Source organism: Schistosoma mansoni, chromosome 1 (genome assembly GCF_000237925.1).
Source record: "Schistosoma mansoni strain Puerto Rico chromosome 1, complete genome".
Lineage (NCBI taxonomy): Eukaryota > Metazoa > Platyhelminthes > Trematoda > Strigeidida > Schistosomatidae > Schistosoma > Schistosoma mansoni.
The window spans coordinates 37248573-37274545 of NC_031495.1; the positions used below are offsets into that span (position 1 = coordinate 37248573).

Below are 25973 nucleotides of genomic sequence, written 5' to 3' on the forward strand. Positions count from 1 at the left end.
GGAATGGCGTCTGTCGATCAGTATAGGTGTAGATACCGAAAAGGCAAGTGGTTAATTGGAATTATGTACTATATTCTGATGAGAAGCATAAATAAATTGAACTTAAGTCTACTAATTGTTACGACGTCTTATTTACTTTGGTGTGCAAATGGAGTATGAAGTGATGATTGAAGAACAGGATTAAAACAAAATGTAATTCTAATCCGCACATACTTAGTGTCTTGTTGGCTGACAACAAGTATTAATTCTATTTCAATAATTACATACTTTAGTAGATTAGCATATGGATATTAGGTTCACTACTACCTATATTCCCATATTAGCGCATATATGATACGATTTTGATCAATAAAATCGAAAAAGTTCAGGTTTCACGGCTAAGAATAGGCATGAAAATGAATGTGCCTTTGTATTCAGCAATGCACTGCCTCAGTGCTCATTATTTAAAATACAGCTGAAACATTTGCTCAATGTTACAATGTTGTCGTTCATCATCTGGAGCAACAGTCTGACAATCTGAAAACTGGTCCTTTTACTAACGCAACCCAGTTTTTTACGTTATTTAATCTTAACTACATAAGATCACTTTAGAAACTAACGAGTGACACCACTTAAAAACAAGGTGCTTGAGTTTATTCGAGTTTGGCTTTTCAACTAAATAGTTTGATTTTAACTTTTGTATTTCTATTCGACATAACATCCATTTGTAATTCGTACCAAAGAAGTTGACTAAATCGACATAGGTTGCTTTGAAACCGTTATTTTGAATATATTTTTGCAAAAACTTATTCAATTTAAACATTGTTTCATCGTTAATAAATATCAGCTGATAAAAGGCTAGAAGCAAGGCAGGAAGGCCGTTACTTCCGAGTTAAGGAATACGAAGAAGTAAACACATACAATCTTAGTAGTGGACAGAAACCAGGACCTTCTGTTGTCTTGGTAAGCATAGCACCATTGAGTTCCCAAGTCGGAATTTAATCGCTTATTTTATTAAATTATGATATATTGAGTCAACAATAAGCACACAGTTATTAATTATGTTTCGCATTAAGGTTCGTTCATTACAACGGTAGCTTTCACCACGAATAGACATTAGCCGAACTGAGAATTATGAATCAATATGTTTGACCACTTCATTTTCGCAAACTGATTTTCAGAGCAAAAGTGATATAAAACTGGCTATTTTTCATACATTTAAGCGGATGTAATATATAACTTATGGGCTAGTAAGCTGTCTGATAGGTTTTTTACCACTGCTTACCGTTTCAACAATATTTTATGCACTACATTCTGATTAAGAAAATTATCCATCCTAATCGAAATAATAAAATATCCAGTACTTGGGATGTGTAAAAGTGAATGTATTTAGAACTTGTAGCCAAAAACATGGTTCATTTCTAATCATCCAAAATTAATTCAGTGCTCTTTCACTACATTATATAAAGAAATAACAAACTGCTTGAAAGCATTTTGTTAGAATTGATGAATTGAAAGGTATCTATGCATCTTAGTCATATATCTTCATTGTTTCAATAGATTGAATTTTATGTAGAATGAGTTGTTGATGGTTTCTCAAAAACAATTTTGAGGTCAAATATTTAAAACACAATAAGAATTCTATTTAAAGTTACCTTCTATCAAGCACAACTAGTAACACATTGAGTTTCTTTCTTAACTAGGGAGTGCTAATGGAATTGATGAACTGGAAATTTGACTAGGTTAAGAAATAATTTTAGAAAATTGTAATTTGAAGGCCACGGACTACTTACCTATTTACGCCTGTTAGCCCTCGTGGAGGAGCATAGGCTGCCCACAAGCACTCTCCATCCAACTCTGTCCTGGGCAATCCTTTCTAGTTATTTCCAGTTAACATTCATCCTTTCCATATATGTTTCTGTAATGTGTTCTTTGACATTCCTCTTTTCCGTTTCCCTTGACGATTCCAAGTTAGGGCTTGCCTCGTGATGTAGTTTGGTGATTTTCTTAATCTATGTCCGATCCACTTCCAACGTCTTTTCCTAATCTCCTCTTCAAATGGAAGCTGGTTTATCCTCTCCCACAGTAGGCTGTTAATGATAGTATCCAGCCAGTGAATGTTAAGTATTTTGCGTAGACAAATGTTTAGAAATACTTTTACCTTCTTATTGACGGTTGAAGTAGTTCTCCACGTTTCAGATCCGTACAGTAAAACTAACTGTCTTCACGTTCGTATTGAATATTCTCACTTTGATATTGGTTGAGAGTTGTTTTGAGTTCCATATGTTCTTCGATTGTAGGAATGCGGTCCTTGCTTTGCCAATAATCGCCTTTACATCTGCATCACATCCTCTTTGTTCATCAACGATGCTTCCCATGTATGTACGCGTTTCCACATTTTCCAGAGTTTCACTATCAAGTGTGATTTGGTTGGTTGGTGTTCTCTGTGTTGTATTTGAGAATCTTGCTTTATCATTTGTGTATGTTGATGCCTATTGATGCAGAGGCTGCTGCTACATCAGTTGTCGTCATTTACACTTGTTCGTGTGTATGGGATAGGAGGGTTAGGTCATGTGCTAAGTCCAACTCGTCTAATTGATTCTGAAATCTCCATTCTATTTCGTACTTCCCCTCTGATGTCGAGGTTTTCATAATCCATTGAATCACCATAAGAAAGAGGAGGGAGGAGAGTAGAAAGCCTTGTCTGACTCCGGTCCTTACTGGAAATGCATCTGTCAGCTGTCCTTCATATACGACTGGGCACTGTAGTTCGTCGTATGAGTTCTGGATAATGTACACCATAGTGTCGAAAAAGTTCCCATGTTCTCCGATTCACACTGTCAAACGTGTTCTCATTGTCAATGAAGTTGATGTATAGTGACGAGTTGCACTCAACTGATTGTTCGACGATGATCCGTAATGTCGCTATTTGATTGCAGCTTCAAGTAGAAATGATCTTTGTCGTCGTCGCTGCTATCATTCGTGGGTGCATGACATTGGATAACATTCATTGTGATCCCCTCCTTCTTTGTTTTGAATGATATTTGGATTATCCTGGATCCGCGAGATTCCCATCCTATAAGTGCATCTCGTGCTTCTCTTGATAGCATCAGAGCAACTCCTTGAGTGTGTGGAACATTTTCTTCTTTGTGATTGGAGTACAGCAGCATCTCTCCCGTATCTAGTCTTTGCTGTCCAGCTTGTGTCCAATGGGTTTCACCGATTCCGAGTACTGCCAATTTGTATCTCCTAATTTCAATTGCTATTTGACTGGTCCTCTAGGTCTTCCACATTCTCCGAACGTTTTATGTACTGATAAAGAGTGTTGCTCTGGTCGTTAGAAGGGGCATCTGCCTTGTGACTTCCGAAGGATCTCTGCTTTCATCTTGAGGCGTCATAATTCTTCCTTGAACTCGGAGGGCAGAGTTTAAATGATTTGAATTATCTTTTATCGTTAGCGTTTTTTTTAGCGAGTTAGTCTTTCACGGGATGGGGTCGCTAAACCCATCCATTCAGTAAGTAACAAGTATTTTTTTAAATCTCAGTGTACAAGTTTCACTTCATTATTTTAGCCTAGTTAAATACATCAATGTAACATCATACTTGTTAGAAATTATCATTAACTGCTAGTTAGAAACGTGTTTGTTTTATACATAAATCAAACGACACGTCAGATAATTAGAGAAGAATTAAAAATAAAATATTCTATAAGATATCACATTGCTAGTAATGGTACAAAGAAATACAAAGCATGTACACGAATATAAGAAAAGTTATAAAACATTTGAAATTTGTACAACCAATTTGTAGTTACAGTTCAGTCTGACTAGCAAAATTGTTTATCACTCGTATATTAGAATACAATTTTACTTACATTTGAAATCACGGCCAATCGAACAAGAAAATCTAATATTCTAAACCAAACGCCTATATTTTGTGCTCGTTCCGCCAATGGTCTACGTGTTTCACACACTAGCTTTTTGGCGTCTAAACGAATTTCAATCCAGTTGTTAAGTAGCGCGAATAATGGGGCTAGTGGGAAGGCAGCCACAAAGATTGTAATGAACCCGAATTGAAGAACTATAACAAAGTTCAATAGAATTAAGGCTATAGTTTTTGCTATATATAGTATTATTTTTATTATCGGAAATATTAAAGAATTCAATTTTATCTAACCGGGTAGCCTATTCATAATCTACTGAATAATTAGCATTTCTTTAAAATGTCTAGTGTAATGTGTCTGTAATGATTAAATAATGATTAATTATTTTACTGCTTTACTGAACACAACTCAAACGAAATATTCATATGTAGCAACACAAATTTTCCGGACCTATACTATTACTCTACTGGGTAATAAGAACAGGTAAAAATAATTTGTGTGAAACAGTAGATTTGAGTAGTCTTTACAATACATAATCAATTTTGCAAATTTTGCTTATAATTAATTACATTTCACAGGGATATTGAAAGCATTATTTCGGAGGAAATATATTATTAGGAGATATTGAATGACACTTAGATTTTATACCAGATTTATACTAAATTATTGTGATCACTCACTGATCTACGTTAGATAATCACTGAAAAACTGAAAGGACTGGACAGAAAATTCATTCAAGTAAGGTAATCTTGAGTAATTTGTATCTACGACTCCTACAATTCCTACCACTGAAGAACATATAGAACTCAAAACAACTATCAGCCGGCATCGAAGTCAGAATCTTCAATACAAACGTTAAGACAGTTTCTATTGAGCCGAAACATAGAGAACTACCACAGCCATCATCAAAAATGTATAAGTATTTATGAACATCTGTCTACAAAAGACACTCCATATCTGATGACTAGACGCCATCAACAACAAACCAGACGTAGAGGAAATTAAGAAAAAAACGCTAGAGGTGGATAGGACAGACATTTTGGAAATCATCAAACTGCATCACGAAGCAAGTACTAACTAGTAATCCTGAAGGCAAAAGTAAAAGAAGAAGACAAAAAAATACATTGCACCGGGAATAGGGGCAGACATGAAAAGAATAAATAGCACTTGTTTACAACTGATATTTTCAGTACTTACTAATGTAATAATAGTATTTTTATTAAACTCGAACAATCGATTAAATGAGTTGCATCATTTAAAACAAACTTCAATGATTTCTATTCATAACTGTTTCTTAGTTTTAGTGAATACGAAATAAAATTCGGAAGACAGGAAATAGATACGAGAATCTGATTAAGTACTAAATGGTACAATTATGATCTAATACACTGATTTTGGCATATTCACATAACGCCAAACAGCGAATTTCCTACATTAGTTGTAAACGCCAGCTCTAAGCGTATCTGTAATAGTAATATATATTAATGCATTTAGGAAAAGTTATTTGACAAACAAAATATAATGAACAAAGCACGTTTCATACTACTATATCTAATTAAATTTATCTTTTTCTTAAAAAATTAATTAAAGTAATAAAATGTGGATCAAACTATATTTAAAAAAAATATTATGAACTTGGAAATAAATAGCCGATTTTTTTAGTTTCCAACTAAATCTTGAGTTTTGATTTAAGTTATTTCAGTTCGACATGCTAGGCTTATAAAATCCCTTCCTGTTAAATGTACACATAATATGGTTTGATTTCTAACAATTTTTTGTGACATTATTTTTTTCAAAACAAACTCTAAATTTCAGTTGATAGATCATTGAGTAGTGATTCTTCAGTATTGATCGAACTCTATTGATCGTGTTCCAATGTGGTCATAAGTTCAAGTGAATTGACTTGATGTACAAGATATTGAGTTGTTATGGGGTTTGAGGCAGTCGGGTGGAAACCTTGATCTAGGTTTCATACTAGCTTGCACGCATCAGCAAGATGCACCAATCATTTTGAGGAAAGTGATGCTCTCTCCTGGATCTGAAGCAAGTTTATTTACCTGCTGTAAGATTGATTGGTCATGAACTCGGCCACTACTCATGGATGGCGTAAAGGTTATTCTCTCGCTGAATAGTTCAGTCGCAAGATTTTAGACTGTGAAACCAATCTATAGGGGTCCAAATCCTCCAAGGAAAAATTATTTCTCTTGAGATGACAGATAAACTTTACTTACAAATACTGATTAGCATGAAACATAGCTTACAGGTTTCCTGCTTACTACTAACAATCACTTGAAACAGTAATTATGTGAGCTTTAAACTTAATTTAAATTGAGAACATGTAATTAGTTATGTTTAGCCTCTACTAAAATTTATCTATGAATTTATGGGTCTATTTAAAATAGCCCAAGAAAAATAAATATGCAGTTACTCAATTGTGTTCTTTGATCACTCTAAATTACCACCGCAAAATGTTCCTGTAGCTTTCAACTAGCCTTCATAATAAAATAACTGTTACTATGATTTTCACCCTGAGGCTCAAAATATATGCCCTTTTTTATGAATTGTTCCTAGGTTTGCACTTAAATTCACCAACTGGGAGGTATGAAATAGTAGACTTTAGTTTTTATATTTATTTGCTCATACCAATACAGATTGTTTGTAGCATTGAAGAAATGTATTTTTCCCCAGATATAAACTATTTTCCTTAGTCGAAGCTGTTAAAGTTACCATGTTTCAAAATATTATTTCAAATAGATCAGAAAGTATGGGATAGTTGAAATTATTACTTTTTTAATCATTTGGCTTATCTGTCCAATCAGAAATGTATGAAACTCATCAGTTGATTTGTCAAGACAATAAATACATGATGAATTATGATGAAATGAAAATAAAATTTATCAAACATCATAAAGGGGAATAAAACGATAAAAGTTTATTTTGTTAAAAGGGAGTAAATGTGTGAAATATTTGAAAAAGTAGTTATAATTTTGGTGTACTTGAATTATGAAAAGCATTTGAATCCATAATATGGGTTTTATTCTATGAGTAATATAATCCTTTCAAACATTAGTAACAACTATTACAAGTCAAGATGGATAGTGGCTAACAGTGGAATCCAGTTTGACGCGTGTTTCGTCCTATTCGCGACTCGTCAGCTGGATGTACCTGCATCGCAGAGGTGATGTTCACCCTGTGACTCGAACCCAGTACCATTCGCTTCAAACGCCATCGCGTCATCCACTGAGTCCCAGAGTGAAAGTCAACTCTGAGATGCAAGTACATTCAGCTGACGAGTCCCAAATAGGACGAAACGCGCGTCCTGGATTCCACTGCTAGCCATTATCCATCTTTGCCTATAATGCCTGTGAATTATGTCTATATCGAGGCAATACCCACAGTATGCTTATATGCCACTAAGAGACTGATCAATTGCTGTCCTAAACATCAATGGGAAGATTCAAACAAACAATACCAAGTGAGCAGTAAAAATTATTTAAGATATTACAGTAGTGTGTAGAAAGACTTACCCATTTCAAGATATTCATCAAATAATCCTTCATATGGTATTAACTTATAGTCTTCAATAAATATATGCGCTGAGCTCAGATCACTAGTTGAAGCAACATTCCTCTTATTTAATCCCTTTCTGTATTTATGGAACCAAGTACGTAGTTTACTGTGTAATAATTCAGAGATGAATCAACGAAATTTAATTTTTTTAATTTTACAAATCATCCTTTCTAAGTATTTTCAATAAATTAGATAAATGAATAAATCCAATTATCCTAAATCTTCATATACTTATTTTTCTTATAAACTGTTTGGTTTTTTCAGTAGGAGCTTACAGATAGCAAAACCATTGGGATTTGTGAATATACATTTTAAAACTATGTTGAGCTAGGTTTATAAGATTTATTAGTTATAAGTTAAGTGATCACAGTCATTTTTTATCCTTGTTATAGTGAAAATTTTCATTCCAGCGAATGAGAAATAGTCTGGATATACTTTTTCAGAAATAACAAACTATTCTCATCATTACTATAGTCTATAACTTATGCCTTCAAATCTGGTTAATCGCTAAGATGATATCATTGTAAAAAACTAAACCGTAGACAATGTTTTCATCAGCGAACATGAGTTTTACGTATAGATGGATAAATTACAGCCATTTCGATATGTTTATTCATGTCTCCTCCTTTTGATGAACTTAACTTTCATTATAAAACTTTAGCATAGTTCACATCTGCAACTCAACACGATGTGTAGAAAAGTATTGCTAGATCTATCAGTGTTAAGTTTTGTTCCATTGTTCAGTATCATTTATTACGATTATCAGCCTTATTAAACGATATTGAGAAAGGTTTATTTCATTGATTGGTTTAACTATGAATTACATTTTAACGGAAACCAATCTATACATTTTATGCTAGTATCTCTTTGAGATTCAGTTTAAAACTATAAATTTGAGTTCTACAATAAAATGATGATTTCATCATTGTATGATAACTTACGTAATTGGAAAAGTAGTCGTTTAGATCAAGAATTACTGTCAAAAAATATTTCAGAATATCGTATACTCACGGAAGCAGAATTTCTTGACAATTACTAATGATTTGTTTCCCAACCATTATAACTAGTAATTGTTGGGCTAATTCAATCAAACAACCACCATTATCGCATGCTTCATTACGTAGGCCGAAAAAAGATGTGTAGTGACCAGGATAGCCAACCATTCTAGATTTAAAAAGACGGATAATTTGACAAGCATTAAAAATATATCAATCTTCATGACTATGATGTTATCCGAGATTTACGATTAAATAACACTTTTCCCCAAAGAAAACAAAATTGATCTTAGTGGGAATATGATAACCAGTTACAAGGAAAATTAAAATCAACCTATGGTTTGAGACTTTAGTCAGACTTCTTCATCTACTAGGATTATGAAACAATAATTAAGAATTATATACAAAGTAAATGAAAAGAACAATTTAAAAATCCTCATCGAATGTTGAAAACTAAAGAATATTTGAATGAACTGATTTGTGTGCTACTGATGTCGACGGATATAAGTGATATGCACCATCAATCGAAAGTGAAATTTCTGGCGGCAGAAAGTTAAGAAGATTAAAGAAAAGAGAACAAGAGCAGAGAGTGATTGGTGTGGAAACGAAAGAACATTCAAATCTGAGACAATTGATTGACATTTTGCAAATGAAGAATTCACCGTATTGTTCTCAGATTTTACTAAGAGATTCCGTAATTTTGCGTCCAAATACATTTCGTTGTTCCCGCTTATGTTTACGTTTACGACATAAACGACTGATTTTAATAACTTCATCAGCAGGCCATTGTTATTGTGATAAATAAGACATGACAATGTTACATTTTAAAAATAGTGAACTTTCGCATCTGCTATGACATAAATACTTCAAAACAATGTTATTTGTAAATTAAAGAGATTACTTATTAAAGGTCAGAACGATTCATAGAGCAAGAATTGCCTGGGCACAACGTCGCTTAACTGCGGCGATCGGACGAGAACCGGTGTTTTCAACGTGTTATGGACGCCGGCAACGATTCATTGTAGTACCACGTTATCGACAATATAATAGTAATACAATTAATCGTGTGAATAAATTGCTCGCTCAAATATTCTTTGTTCTTGAAGTGATTGGGGTTTTAAAGCTGAGCTAACATTTAAATGAGATCTTGCTATAAATTGTAATTCATTGTAGCGGCTTAGTTTCGTCAGTCAATCACCTTTATAACCGTTATTATATAAATCCCACAGTGCTTGAAATCAGAAGTCGATAAGAAGTGGCGACTATAGTTCATTTGCGGATATCACAGATAACAAAGCTACAAGCACATCGAGCGAATTTGAAGCAAAGAGGCGAATGTGTGTATGCAAGCCAATACATAGGTGAATTTATAATCAAATCGAATAAAGTGGAGCTAGGCAAGGCAAACACTAATGATAGGATTCGATTACATATATACATGGGGAAGACAATGATTCATCGAGCGACAGTTAAGCCATCAACATTTAAGCTAGAGAGAGATATGTACATAGGCTGTCATGTGATCAAGAGTACACGTTTATGCAGACAGACAAGATAGTGATCATAATAGTACACAGAAATAGACAAATTGTTACCATTCAAATAACATTGTCAGTTAAGTTAGTTAACGGAAGGGCTTAACCAAAATATAACAGTGATGGAAATTGATTGCAGGAGTGTTTCTATACATATATTTTAATGTGTATATGCATTTGAAACCTATAGATGTGGAAACATCGACAGTGTATTGTGTGATTGACTTTTGACTTGTCGTCGGTACTCATCCGACCTACGAGATTGATAGTGACGGTGAGTGTGCATGATATTGGGTAGAGTTGTTTGTTGTTTTTCTTAGTATTTTGTGTGTTAGTATGTGGTTGATTGTGGAAAATTGAAGGGGGCACCCGGGTTTGAACTGGGGACTCCTCGATCTGCAGTCGAATGCTCTACCACTGAGCTATACTCCCGATCTGGCCACTGTCACTAGTTCACAACACCACTCCATATCACACCACCTTCAACTACAAACAATACAACCAACGCAAAATAACCACCATCACTACAATCCAAACAAACATCCACACACAAACACTCATATGCATGCTTCGCATGGACATGGACATGCAAACAATCTACCATAAACAAACCAAACACCTATTCTACAACACCATTATCGTCATCGACAACAAAAACAATCATACACTCTTCAGATAAGCGGAGTGCTCTTATCAAACCCGCCTGATATTGATGTATTGATTCAGTATTCTTGATTAACTCACACCATTCTATCTTATTTTTTATCAGTTTTATTTTCGGATACATTGAATATGCAACTTTATAAAAACATTATTCTATTTAAAACATCTTTAAAAAATAATCAATCCAAAAAGAATCACAACTCACTGTCCTTTGAAAAATGCTACATAGAATATGGACGAATAGAAATTCACAAATTGAAATAGAAAAACTTTAAAAATCAGCTGATTATCGAATTCACTTTGAGTTCGATGCATCTCTATAACACAAGAAATATAAACGGATAAAACTCTATTTTTATTTTACTACTTAAAGTTTAATGCTTCTAAAATAAATTCTGAATCCTAACATGATATAGTTTTGATGTATCATTGATAAATTTCACTGTAGTGTGATATACTACTTTTTTTCTTGAAAAGGTACCATAAAACATGTAATTAGCTAGCTTTCAATATATATATATACGATTGTTTAGAAATGTAGTTTAATTTACTAAAGGGCATGTATTTATATCTGTAAATGAGTTGTATATTTATTATTGGTTCACTTAGTTAGTAGAGACCTCATATTGTCTTTTGGTTTCTTCACTGAAGTATCTGCTTCGGGCGAGCATATAAGAAGCGTCTATATCCGAATCAGGCTTAGATGACCTGACCAAGTAACATTAAGTTACTCGTCATCCAGCCTCTTTGGATAATAAGTATAGATTTAGAAGAAACGTAATTTCACACAGTGAAGGATCACAATAGTAAAAAAAATAGTGTGAGTAAATTACTCTTTACTGTTCACTGATGTCTTCATCGGGTTCAAATAGAAATGTATTTTCGTCTCATATCCTTTTAATCTTAATATGAAAATATTTTTTCCACATTAAATTTCAAACTAGCCAGTCTTAAAATTTAAATATAAACCTATGAACGTGTACATCATAACTTTTCAATGAGTATACATGTAGATCAGAAACGAATTTAAGTCGTAAAAATCATGTCAAGTTGATGATTACCTTAATTCGATTAGTTATTTAAGTTTAATACTTTTTTATAGCCTATAGTTAAATAGTAAGTGCATGTAATAAGTTAAAATACTATGGTCAAGATTTGTAAAAATTTGTTATTATTTTGACTCAGAATGCAAACGACCATGACGTATGATCAAACTTATTTGCTCTTTAGATACTCAATAGCCAAATAAGAGATTAAATTGAAATCAATTTATTACAAGTATATCAAGTCAACAAGCCAAACGTGCAGCGAGTCAGACCTGTCAAGACAGAAGAATGTGAAGAGCGTTTTAAAATAAGTATGACTGCACACATGAATCACAGGTTATTTACTAAATACATTTGCTATCAATTACAAAATAGATGAAAATAGATATTGAACATGAACATATTTACATACATATGAGATACATATAGGTGGTTAATTGCGTAAACTATAATACAGTAATTATTCAACACATAGTGACATATTTATTTGACGTAGCCTTTATCTGTTCATAGCAAGAAAGTTGGTTGATACAGATTATATATTCAGTCGTTCCTACAACGTGAGACGTAACCTGTAAGCTCAAGCTATCGAATATAACATAGCTCAAAGTTAGAAAATAGATAATTATTTTTCAAATTAATAACATTTTATGTATAGCATAAAATATTTACCTAAAAAACAACGTAACAATTAATGTTAGTCTATTACTATCCATACATCTCTAATTTTCCCTCTTTTGTTTCAAACTCGAACCTGTGACCTAGTACTTGAAAGTTGAATCCCTTAACCACTAACCCACCACTCAGTTAGATAAATCACATTTTTATAGCTATACCACTACTATTGAATAATCCGTTTGCGAACCAGTTAGGATCGTGTGAACAACAAGTTATCAATCACATGCTTAGTGCTATCACAAATAATTATGAATTTCAAGTTATTACTTCTTGACCTCTAAAGGACAATCTATAAAATAATGGTTTTATCTAAAAACGAAACACATGTTTTGAGAATGTATAAATGGTGTAAAATTAAGCTTATTTGTTCTGGGAGAATTAAATTTATCAGGCTATAACAATCAATTTCACTGTCTTCTTTTCGACTTAGTTTACAATTATTAATTAAAATTCTGTAATTTGGTTTCAAACGAAGATCAATAAACGCAGTAATTTAAGATAGCATTTTAATAATCGTGGTAGAGTCCTAGTAATAAAAGCACTTGAAAATGAAATTTTATTATTATCAAGATGCATTACATTCAGTTAAGTTATATTTCGAACGTTTTAAAAGATTTTCATCATTCATTTTTTTAAAAAATAAAAAATAAATCGCTTGATTACCTCTCGGTAATAATCATTATTTTTTCAAAAGTTAAATTCATGGGTCGATGTAAGCTAGACCACTATCGAAAACCTGGAGGCACTCGAGATCGAAGGTTGTGGGTTCAAATCCCGCACGCAGAATCGTGGACACGCACTGCTGAGGAGTTCCATACTAGGACGAAACGACCATCGGGTGTTTCCAGGTTTTCAATAGTGGTCTAGCTTACATCGACTCATGAATTCAACTATTTAATTACTACAATCTCCACAGACTCCATTCTGATAATAGTATTTTTTTCGTCAATATTTTGAATTTTATGTAAGCGAAAGAGAACTTACTGAATTGATAGATTTACATACAGAATTCATAAACACCTACTAAGATGATTAGGTAAAAGCTTTCGTTTCACTTATCTCAACTATAAACACATAGGAAACATTGACCTTATTGACCTTAATACATATACATACAAAGTTTATTTGATCATGCAGATATGTGTTTTTATAGAACACCTTGATCTAAAATCATTTTGTCTTAATTTTAGAAGTCTTACTTTAAATAATACTATAATTTATTAATAGCAATAACGAAAATACATAAAACAATTTAAACGTGATATATGTCAAGGATCAATGTGTATCTTACCCCATTGAGTCATTTTGTAGGCTAATGTTTCATAAACTTTCCCTAAACACATAATCAGAATAAGATTTACAATAGCTGCTGAAAGTGTTGCATATATTTCTGCATTGGAACGAAGTAGTTTATTTTGAAATAATGGAATTTTTATTAAAAATCGATAAATAATTACAGCTATTATGAATACCAATACCAACATAACCTGTGAATGACAAATTAAAGGAAAGAGAAACATTCAATCTTTAAAAGAAAGGGTTAAATTTTAACATTTGAAATAATAATTATAATAAAAGCTAAGTTACTTTATAATGGTTTGAATTATCAGTTTGAACTGCTTTAGTCTTACTACCTGTCGTCACAATAATAATCGGAATTACCAGGTTACTCACATTTTAGAGTAAACTCATATGTGCAAAATCCACAGTAACTGAGTGTTTTGTAAAATATACTTTATCGTGTAGATTCCCTGGTTTATGCTGCTGGATATTAACCGTTTCTGTGTGCATTTTGAAATATATATATATATTTCTTCCTGGCAAGCATTTTAAAAATTTATCCTGCAGCTAGGAATTACCGATTGTACAAAAATACCGAAAAAAAAACAACTGATGACGATGAATAATTGTATTGTTTATCCGTTTCTGAAGGCTTTGTGCTCATCTACATAAAAGCAAACACATGTGTTTATTTGTGTTCTCTTCTCATTGAAAATAAATATGTTGTGATTTTTCTGTTATTTGATCTGCATATCAACTTGAAATCAAACACTCTAGGACTAGTTGGTAAATAATTTAGATTTTGCAATAAATACTCTCATGTTAAAAATAAAGGATACGTGACTAGAAAATTGATTGTTTAGCTTGGTTTGTTTCTAAATTTTGTATTTTTAAACTCTATTTCATATTGAAACTCATTTCTAGATGGTGGTGGTCGGTGGTTTTTCTGAAAGTGAAACAAATAATTTGAATAATTTATATGTTACTGAGGGAATATAAGTACATTTGATTTACCTACTTTTACAAATTTGTTTAACTTTACAGCTGTAATTAGACAGTTTCCAGAGACTCATACATAATTTCAACTCCCACATAGTAGTCATCTGTTATGAAACAGATCAATAAAACTTGGTGATATTGTGTGTAATTGTGCAGTGATGGATATCTGAGTCACATTACACTCACTTGTATAGAGTTATATTCAAATAAATCCAGAAGGACTGACAGTAACATTATCCAAATGCCTTAGTGAACTATTAAGCTGATGAGTGACAGATATTCTAAAACTATGGTATTTCTATATTTTCGCAAAGATTCTATTCTCTGGACTTGGAAAACAGATTGGTTGAATAAAATGGTTAAAAGTGTAATTTAAGTGTTCGTCAGAATACGTTTTTGCTCATACATCCTAACACATTCTGTACACACTATTTTAAATAAACTTATCAATCTTACCGCCGATACACCACACCTAGTTAGATTTATTTACAAATGACATATGCAATCGAAGTTCTACATTGTTGATTGGAATAGTTTAAAAGGTACTTAGTTACATTGTTTTAATTGTAGGCCCTTGTTATTGTTTTTCTTATGTTTAAATCGCGAAACGTTCAAAAGGTTTGAGTAGTAGGCTTTCTTTAGCTCTCATCTTGTGATGGTGGTACTTGGCATTTTTTAAATTATTGGATTATAATTACCACTGCCTTTGAAAATTTGTTTATGCATTTATAGACTACTTATAAACATTTCAGTAGTCTAGAATACAAAACGAAAATTGAGACTAAGATAAGCTCGTACGAAATTATGTATTACGTGAGAACGTCATTTGAGTTTCCATAAACTCACATTCAATGTATAAAGTTCGGGAATACGGGCTGATGTTTTCGTGTTCACTGATTTTGTTTCATCTAGCACATTTGATTATTCTTCTGTTCCTTTAGTCAGTGAGTGATACATAATGAGGTGTAATTTCCCGAAGTATTTCATTTCACAGCTCCAACTTTCCCCATATTTGTGTTTTTTATTCTAAATGTAGATCTCTCCCATACTGGAATTACCCATAACACGCAAATGTAGATGGCACAACCAAGATATATGTATAACTTGGAGAATTACTTTTGTAGAAACGTTAATCATTCTTATTACAAGGATCGACTCATGAACACTACTGTTAAAATTACAACAATCATTACAAATCCCCATTTTGATAACATTAATGTGCTCGCTAGTGATTAACATCAAGATAGATTTCTTGGAGTTCTAGTGAGAAGCTGTGACTAGTAGAGTCTAATCCGTGTCGGGTGTGAGACAGTTATCCACCTCAGACAATGGATGAAGGATTGCACAAGATCATGGATCGATTGAAGTTAGACATTACCACAATTGGATGCCAGCTCAATGGTTTATGGGTTAAGGGTTCGCGCGCAAAACCGAAGACCTATGTTCGAGTCATGCATGTGGGGTCATGGATGAGAACTGCTGAGGAGTTCCATACTATGACAAGACGACCATCCAGTGTTTTCAGGTTTTCGATAGTAGTCTAGCTTACATCGACTCACGAATTCAACTGTTAAATTCACCACTTTAGTTTTTGAACGCAGACACGAACAGTAGTCATAAAATCCTTAATGAATATATTGTAGTAAAAACAAACTGTTTCACCTTTAGGTTAATCCCTGTGTGTGAAAATACACTTGTTTAATCTCTGTTTACATTTGATTAAAGGATTCATGGAAACATTTATTAGTCAAACTCTTTAGGTGACCCATCTTTTTTGCAAAACCTCAGAAGCCTGAAAGCTATTTTTCCAAGTCTAGTTCATCAGTAATCAATGGGATTTTGAGTCACAGGTCTGAAGGCAGTAGAAAAAGGAAATTATTGATGCATTTATCAATTTAAGGGAGCAATCATCATCACGACCGTAGATTATATTTGTGATCTTGAAAGTAGCTATTTTTTCTAATGAATCTTAAAGTGATGGGATTCTGTCTAATTGCACAAAACTAGGAATAGGGGAATATGTTTGGAATTGTGTCTCATTGGTTTGCAATCAATCACATAAATCAGTCATGGGAGTGGTGATGCATGCTGAGTTATATTAATTGCTTCAGTAACTAACATAATTATACTATTTTCCTCAGTGGATCACTTTAGATGACAGTAACTTAAAATTGGAAACTTCATAGACAGAATTCAAACAGTAGACGAAAACGACAGTGGTTACTTTTCGGTGATCAACTAATGTAAATATCACAGACTATGGCATGGGAGTGATATTGTTTCGAACTCTACAGAGAACATCAGATTCTTCGTGATCGCAGATGCATCTTGAAGACCGATGACAACTAGCATGAAACGTAGGTTAGTGATTTCCTGGTGATCACCTTCTACCAATCATACATTTTTACCTAATTAATTGTTATAGTTATGTAGGACATTTAATAAGATGTTGTGAATGAACAAAACTTTGTATTATGGTAGAAAGAATAGAGCAAACACTACTGAGGAAGAACTGTTATGCACCAACAATAGATTAAAAGCATATCTGAATGCACTTCATATAATTTTTCTTGAATAATAGTCGTATTTTGGACAAATTGAACTGAAATTGAGCTTAGTACATAATAATCAATAACTTACAATATGAACATTATTTGCAAATATGTTAAGGTCCGAAATTTGAGATTCACATGTGCAATCGACTAATTGAGTTATTTGTTTGTTCGTTGTCAACTCAACCTTTTTACATTTTGAGTATGTGTAAATAAGTTTGTTGGAGATCAGCATGTATAGCTGTTCTCCTTCTTTATAATAACATCACATTATTGCCTATTGTTATGTTGATAGAAACGATCTAAAGACAGATTCATACTAAATTACTGCTATATGTTCAAATGTAATAGTTTATTTTTTATGGAAAAAAAATCGAAACAGTTCAGCAGAACGTTATAAAGAATTTATTTTAAATATAAAATGAATAATATCTTACCATCACCATGACACAAATCAATCCAGCAATAATACGAGCAACACGAGCACGAGGAGGAAAATACGGTTCAAGAACATCCGTAATAGGATTTTTTGCATATTGTGTACAGTGGGCAGAGTATTGTGGACGTGGCCTTTCTTCTTCTATTTCATAATCCAGCACATCCCATCGATGAGCTAATTTAGCATTTTTACGTTTCCAATACTCCAAAAATGTAACACCTACAAAAACAAAGTGATACAATGACTGGGTCTGATGTGGTTGAAGACGTTATTACATTTTTCTGTACTGAGTAATATGAGTAACTTCATATAATCAAATATCTTGAAAATCGAGCAGTTTGGTGTATAATATAAACCAGGATAGTCAATAATAAGGACCTCATGTTTTTCAAATATTGTCATAATATTTTATTTTACCCTTTAGTTCATTTTAGTCAAAAGTTCATAGCTTCCTGGATTAAAAGTTAATTACATGATATGATAGAAATAGTTATATTTCATGATTGATATAAAACTCAGTAAATATAGAATATTAAATCAGGACTCAGTAGCTGAGTGGATAATGTGATAGCGTTTGAAGTGAAAGGTACTGGGTTCGAGTCCCGGAGTGAACATCAATTCTGAGATGCAGGTACATCCAGGTGACGAGTCCCAAATGGGACGAAACGCGCGTCCTGCATTCCACTGCTATCCACTATCCATCTTTGCTTACAAATCAGTATTTTGCTCTAACAATTTTGTGAAAGAATTTGAAAACAATTCATCATTCAGCTTATAACTACACCATCATGGTAACTTAACAAACAAATTGGTTCCATTGATAAATTTGAACAAAAAATGTAACAAAATTTGGAGAATAAAATTATTACATCCTATTTTAAGGCTTCTCATCAGCTGCAAACAGGCTAAAGTTACAAATAGTAATGTGAATATAAATAAATCTTTGACATCCTTTACATAATGAAGTTGAGATTGATATTCAAAACATGACAGGAAATGATAAAAATAGGGAGAAGATATAAAACATGATATGAAACATAGTTGGGAATGATAAGTATTTATGTCTTGAAAACAAAATAATAATTAAGTAGATGAGGTCATGAACATTATTACTGATAATTAAGAACCAAAGTGAAAAAGGTAGGTGGTTATATAATCAAATGTTGTAGTTAAGTTAAAAGTATTATGAATTGACGTCAGTTGAAAGTTAATCAAGATATTTTATAGCAAGCTGCTTTAGCAATACTGCTTTAGTATGCTGAATATTCAAAACCATCAATATTTCACCCAAATCACATTGTTTTTAATGATGTTATCAAATACCCATCTTAATATGACTTGTGGTATAACCTTACAATTTTGTATCTATTCTATCATTTGTGCTAAATCTGTTATTAGTGTTTTTTTACACATAACTTGAGATCTATTTATGGTAGAATTAGTTTAATAACACAACCTAATTTTTCATACATACTTTTCTAACCGAAATCTGAGAATTAATTAGATTAGTAGATTAGAATTATTTATCTTTATATTAATCAGTATACAGTAGGTTGTACTTCTGAAAGTTTCCATAACAAATAAGGGATGATGAATTGTGGATCTATTAAATCCTAAAAAATAACTATATATTGGGATCTTTAGTTGGCCTATGGTAACTGCTATTTACAAACAGCTGAGGATTCTTCTAACACGAGAGAGAACTGATATGACTTCGATTAGACAGGATGTCTGTCACATAACAACACTTCAACGGTATTAATATATACACTAATATGAGCTAGAGAAGATATAGCATTTTCGTTTCCATAGACGTCCGGTTGCCTAAGAAAATCAACTTCCGCCAAAATCTTGATGTCAACAAATATTACTCTGAATGAACATTTAGATTGACTACTGAGTTCACATAAAAGTTAACGGTTTTAATGATAATTGAAATTGTTTTTACTTAGGGGAAAGTAGTATAAAAAGCCACAATATCCTAACACTCCTTTAACTTCGTTCTGAATGTAACCTGTTAAAATTCTACCGATTTGTAGCTATTTTTCCATTCTGTTCCAATTTATAATTCAACTATTCACGAGTTAGATTTTGTTATGTAAGACTGTGTACGTAGAGAAACCACTTTATTAGTCATGATGAAATTATTCAATTCATTGCTTTCCTCAAACCTATCAGCTGTTTAAATAAATGTTTACTTAGTTCCTGAATACTAGGAATACATAGATATTATAACCCCAGAGACGAATTTTTCATTCTGTATAAGAACTTTTTTTAAGATAGTGAATATGTGTAGCCCATGTGGTTGATTTTTGAGGGAGTTTTGTTCTCTGAGCTGGATGGTTTGGTCGTGGAGTTTTCATCAACCACACCATCCAGCTCAGCGAACAAAACTCTATCAAAAAGAATTTCTTTAAATCTAGTTATACTTACGAAAAAATCTTGAAGTTACTTAACTAATTATAAACATTAATTCTTATATACAATCAACCATACTATATATGAGGAAAAAAATCCCGAGTTACGTACCCCAAATTACCATAAAAATAGCGTAGAATACAGAACCCGGGTGGTCGAATAAGTAGGACAATTTCAAGTAGACACATAACTCTCGTAAATTCCAGTATCGACACCCGTGGCTGATATCACAAGTTGGACACATAACAGTGTCTCGTTCACAAGCTTCTCTCCTGTCAATAATTAAATTATTAAGGGGATGTAGGCAGGTGTTTTTTTATTTGTTGGGTATATTAGTAATTGCTAAATGGTATTATTGCTAAACTGTGAATTGCAGTGTTCATTGAACACATACTTAACTGTGATAAAGAAAGATGAACTGTAATTTGACAAATCATATGAATAAGAGCAGATTTCAAAAAGCTATATTTGTTTACAGTTTACTTACGAGTCAGACACATTTGGAAACACTGAAGTAAATAATCACTCTGTTCTACAATGAAAATCAATTTCAATTTTATCTTTCAATAGATAATGAATGTAATTAAAATAGGATATTAACTGTATGTTAATTATTGGCTTTAATTTTACATCTTTTTCATATAATGACTTTTATTAACCTCATTTCCGAAGGGATCAGCTCAAAACATGGGACGAACATTCTAAAATCTTTTATTATCAACCTTATTTAAAGACTATCATCCATTTACACAGATTCCAAACGAAATTATTAAAACATTGATTTGTCCCCTAGGGATGATCGAGAATTAATTAGACTTAATTATTAAAATTTATCTTGATTCCAGTTTCATATATATGGATGCAGATTTCAGTTTCTGGTCAAGTGAGATGGCATAGTTAAATTAGAGTTTCACTGGTTTATACTAAAATTGTTACACACTAGTTGATTACATCAGTCATATTTGAGTATCGTTTTTTGATAAGTAAATTTTGCCAAAGATGGATTATATTGTTTGACGAATCAAAGTTACACTGATGAAGTTCATCAAACTGTTATTTTCCACAAAATTTCCAAAACAGTTTAGGTTCCAAAATTTGTATTTAACCTACTCACTTTAATAGCCTGACGTCATTAAAGTCTTAATAAAATATATCTAACTTGCAATAATTCCAAACTGTTCAATGTTTAATTTACTGTTAGTTGAGAAATGATGAATAATGTTTCAACACTATAAAAACATAAAAATAAAAGTACTAATTTGCCTAAGAAAAATCATTTATCATCTGAACTTTCTATTATAGAAGACGTGTTCTAAATAATATAAAAAAAGATAGGCTATTATTTAGTTGGAAATATTTTAAAGACTTGTTAAACAAATACAGTCACCAGAAGAAGTATAAATGTAATCTCGAGATCTCTGATATACAGACTCATTGTTATTTTAGTCACTCATCATGAGTGCCGTAGCGAACTGAGAACTGATAGACAACTGAAGTAGGTGTTTACGTCCATCCTTCCTTATTCATGTTACCCCTCGTGGAGGAGCATAGGCCGCATACAAGCACTCTCCATCCAACCCTGTCATGGGCAATCCTTTCTAGTTATTTCCAGTTGTTATTCATCCTTTCCATATATGCTTCTAGTTCCCGGTGTAATGTGTTCTTGACCTCCCTCTTTTCCGTTTCCCTTCAAGATTCCAAGTTAGGGCTTGCCTCGTGATGCACATTGGTGATTTCCTTAATCTATATCCAATCCACCTCCAACGTCTTTCCCTAATCTCCTTTTCAAAAGGAAGCTGGTTTGTCCTGTCTCACAGTAGGCTGTTGATGATAGTATCTGGCCAGTGAATGTTAAGTATTTTGCGTAGACAAATGTTTAGAAATACTTTTACCTTCTTATTGACGGTTGAAGTAGTTCTCCACGTTTCAGATCCGTACAGTAGAACTAACTGTCTTCACGTTCGTATTGAATATTCTCACTTTGATATTGGTTGAGAGTTGTTTTGAGTTCCATATGTTCTTCAATTGTCGGAATGCGGTCCTTGATTTGCCAATACTCACCTTTACATCTGCATCAGATCCTCCTTGTTCATCAATGATGCTTCAAATACACGTGAATGTTTCCACATTTTCCAGAGTTTCGCTATCGAGTGTGATGTGGTTGGTTGATGTTCTCTGTGTTGTATTTGAGAATCTTGCTTTTCCTTTGTGTATGATGAGGCCTATTGATGCAGAGGCTGTTGCTACATTAGTTGTCTTTATTTGCACTTGTTCGTGTGTATGAGACAGAAGGGTTAGGTCATGGGTTAGGTCCAACTCGTCTAATTGATTCTGAGATGTCCATCGTATTCCGTACTTTCCCTCAGATGTTTAGTGACTTTTAAATATCACTGCATGACATGGTTTATGTGTTAAATTAAATTTTCTTGCTCAACTTAGTGTCATTTCTGTGAGCAAAGTTTAATATTTTTGTTAACCAGTTGTTTATTATACTGATATCAGTTTGTTTAATCGAATTTGAGGTTTGTACCAATGACTGTCATCATAAGCAACTTTGCTTTGATTCATGTAATCGATCGTATATATAATCTATAACAGTGAACGTATAAGATTTCAAATCACAATTCAATTACAATAATGTTTCTCATTATTTTGTTCAAAAATGTAATTAATTATGTGTAGCAGGATCCTTAAAATGATACTATTAATATAATCACTATCTCTGAATCAACATAAACTTAATTTAGTTATTCTACCAAGCTTACTACAAGTTTATATAATTTTCTCGATTTTAGGATCACAATTTCTCTATAACATAGCTATATCGCAGCACACTTTGAAATTATCAGCCAGCAATTATTATTTAACATTACTTTCAAAATCTTACTAGTTTACCGATGCCAAATTCTTGATTTCTGCAATGAAAATAGTACATGAAGTCTTTCAATTATCTTAGACGTTACGCACATGAAGCATTATCTTTACACCATGATAACGACATTACGTATTTCATGAGAGTGTTAGATTTTAAGTACATAGAAAGGTTTATCGGCATTCATATTAAAAAATACTGTCAGTGAAGAACCGATGCTGAGTTAATTTGAAAGTGTAAATAGCTAAACATTTACAAGTGGTTTATGTTATTTCTATAATATAAATTAATAGTATAAAAGTATTTCTGTGGATAAACAACCTAATAGATTATCGGAAACAGTACCTACGATGTAATAGATAACGTTTACATCTAATCAATACTTACACAGGAACGTAATCATTTATAGTTACAAGTCCATATATGAAAACAAAGATTCCAACCAATGCAGCTGGTAGTAACCATGCAGTGTATAAACCTATGAATGAATTGATATAATGTAAATAATATCATAAAATAATTTAATAGTAAAGACGTTATTTGAATCTTTCTTAAAGGAACTATTCAAGAAAACGCAACTTAGAAAATGGAACAGATAACGAAAATTTTAAGAAAGATGAGTTATGAGTCCATTATTAATTGTGACCTCTATGAACATTTTAGACTATCGGGTTCCGTTTTATCAAGACTATGAGAATTCCAAAACGTTCATAAGAAGATCGTTCCCTATTCGTCCCATACTTGAAATGAATAACTCCTTAACATTTGATTGCTAAATGGTTAGTTGATATTTCAAAACTAGCCAGAAATCACATTAGTAAATACAACTATCATGATTCATTTACTTTGCTGACTCAATTAGAAACATCTGCAAAAATGGTAGAAAAATGATCTCGTTGGAGGTCACTCCTCTCTTTACAAATGTTTCAATCGCAGAAATGATATATTCTCTTGTGTGACTGTGTTGAAAACAACAATTTTGATATTCGTTTTTCAAAACATCTAAAAGAACTACTTCTGTGATGTACTCCCAATGTGCAATTCAGATTAAATAATAATTTCTGTAGACAAACTGATGGAGTTGCAATAGTTTCACGACTAGGTCCCTTCTTTGCTCTTCGTTTCATGGCCAATCTAGAAAATCAGTACTCCAACCAATAATTTGGAAATTTCATTTATATATGAGGTATGTAGATGAAACCTTCATTATTTGTGAAGAGGATATGAAACAGTAGAATCTTGGATCGATTCAATAATTGTCATCTTTTGATTCAATGCACATTGAAAACAGCAGCGAACGAGGAATTTTATTTTCTTGATGTCTAAATGAAAAGAAGCTCAGGTGCTTCCTTACAGAGATCTATGTGTAAAAAACCGATCTGGAACGGTCGGTATACAAATTTCCATAGCTAGGCCCCATTAAATAGAAAGAGAAACTTAGTTCACTCTATTCTTGGGGGCTATGTGAATATGTTCTAATGAAACAGTAGACGACGAACTGCTTCAGCTTCGATAGATACTCGTCAGAAATGGTTATCCACCTAGATATGTCTCTAGGATCTTAACACCCAGACAACATACGGAAAAAGTACCGACAGTTTAAAGGGAAACTCTTTTCATGAAGATCGAATTTGAAGGAGATACGGGTGCTGAAATCTTAAACGAATGCGTTTTAAGACCCCTGGATGCAATTTTTTATTTAACCAAGCTTCGTATTACCTTCTCAAGCCAGCCTACCATTCACGTATGTGTTAAGGATAAACTTCCGCTTTGGGCCATATCGCTGTGCATCTATCAATTTACTTGTTGCTGTAAGGTAGGCTACATTGGCAGCATAAAGCCTTCACTTTCCAAAAGCATCTCAGAACATTAGCCAGCGTGTCTTTTAAAAGGAGAATCCAAAACAATCATTAGTACAATACAGCAGCACTAAATGAACTCTGGACACGTCGCTCTACAGGAGTCTTCCTTTAAAATAATCTACACAATCAAAGGAACGGAATCGAAGTCAGGCCGAATCAAAAACCTATGCACTGCTGAGGCGTCGGTGTTTCAGCGATTCAAGCCCGAACTCTGCTTTACAACACGATAATTCAACCTGTTCTTCTTTTTTGCCCCTATTCCCTTCTTCATGATGTTTTAATCTTGTTTTGTTTTTTATTATCGTATTATGATTTTAAACTGTAATCAGTTAATATTATCCCCTAACAACTTCCCATGATCATTATTCAGTTGTCACAATGACCTTAATGCTTTTCATTTTTCTTCATATCTGTCAAGTGGACAATTACCTTCCATAATTCTGACTCGTAAATTATTTTCATCCTCATATTCTTCCCTAACTCCATAATGATCACGCAATCGTATTTGATATTTAAAATCTCAAATCACTTTATGATGCAATCTTTTCTGTCTTTCTATAGACAAATTTTTACCATACACCTATAAAATACAAATGTATGTCTTAAGTAAATAATTTCATCGGAACTAAAATTTTCTTCACTGAATTCTTTGTATTTTTTATTCAAAAAAGGTATTTTAATAGGTATCAGATATTCTCAACAATTTATTATAATCAGACGATATCTATATATACGACTGAGTATCTTTTCAACGTGTATTTCAGTCGTCAATTGAGAAATCTCATATTTAATCACAAATTTATTTCATTTTCAACTGATATTGAACTTTCATAAGTCACTTAGTATTGTTTGTTTGAATCTTCCCATTGATGCTTAGGACTGCAACTGGCCAGTCTCTAATTGGCATATGTGCATACAGTACGTATTGCCTCGATATTGCCTTAATTCACAAGCATTATAAGGAAAGATGGATAGTGGCTGGCAGTGGAATCCAGAATGCGCGTTTCGTTGTACTTGGGACTCGTCAAACTTCACCCCACTGCACAAGCAAGTGGCTATCAGGACTCAGTAGCTGAGTGGATAACGAGATGGCGTTTGAAGCGAAAGGTTCTGGATTCGAGTCCTAGAGTGAACATCAATTCTGAGATGCAGGTAAATCCAGCTAACGAGTCCCAAATAGGACGGGACGCGCGTCCTGGAT

The 25973-nt window shown here is 32.8% G+C and overlaps 1 protein-coding gene across 1 annotated transcript in view; it reads right to left on the minus strand.

The window, feature by feature from the left end:
• Smp_083770 (putative anoctamin) overlaps positions 1-25973 on the minus strand; it is a gene marked incomplete at both ends in the record, with an annotated part of 42433 nt that overhangs the window by 9661 nt on the left and 6799 nt on the right. The window contains 8 exons of the mRNA XM_018794297.1: positions 3854-4059; positions 7390-7538; positions 8444-8596; positions 10831-10942; positions 13641-13836; positions 17619-17839; positions 20150-20310; positions 23298-23388. Coding sequence (XP_018648724.1) covers positions 3854-4059; positions 7390-7538; positions 8444-8596; positions 10831-10942; positions 13641-13836; positions 17619-17839; positions 20150-20310; positions 23298-23388 — 1289 coding nt within the window. The remainder of the gene's footprint in view (positions 1-3853; positions 4060-7389; positions 7539-8443; positions 8597-10830; positions 10943-13640; positions 13837-17618; positions 17840-20149; positions 20311-23297; positions 23389-25973) is intronic.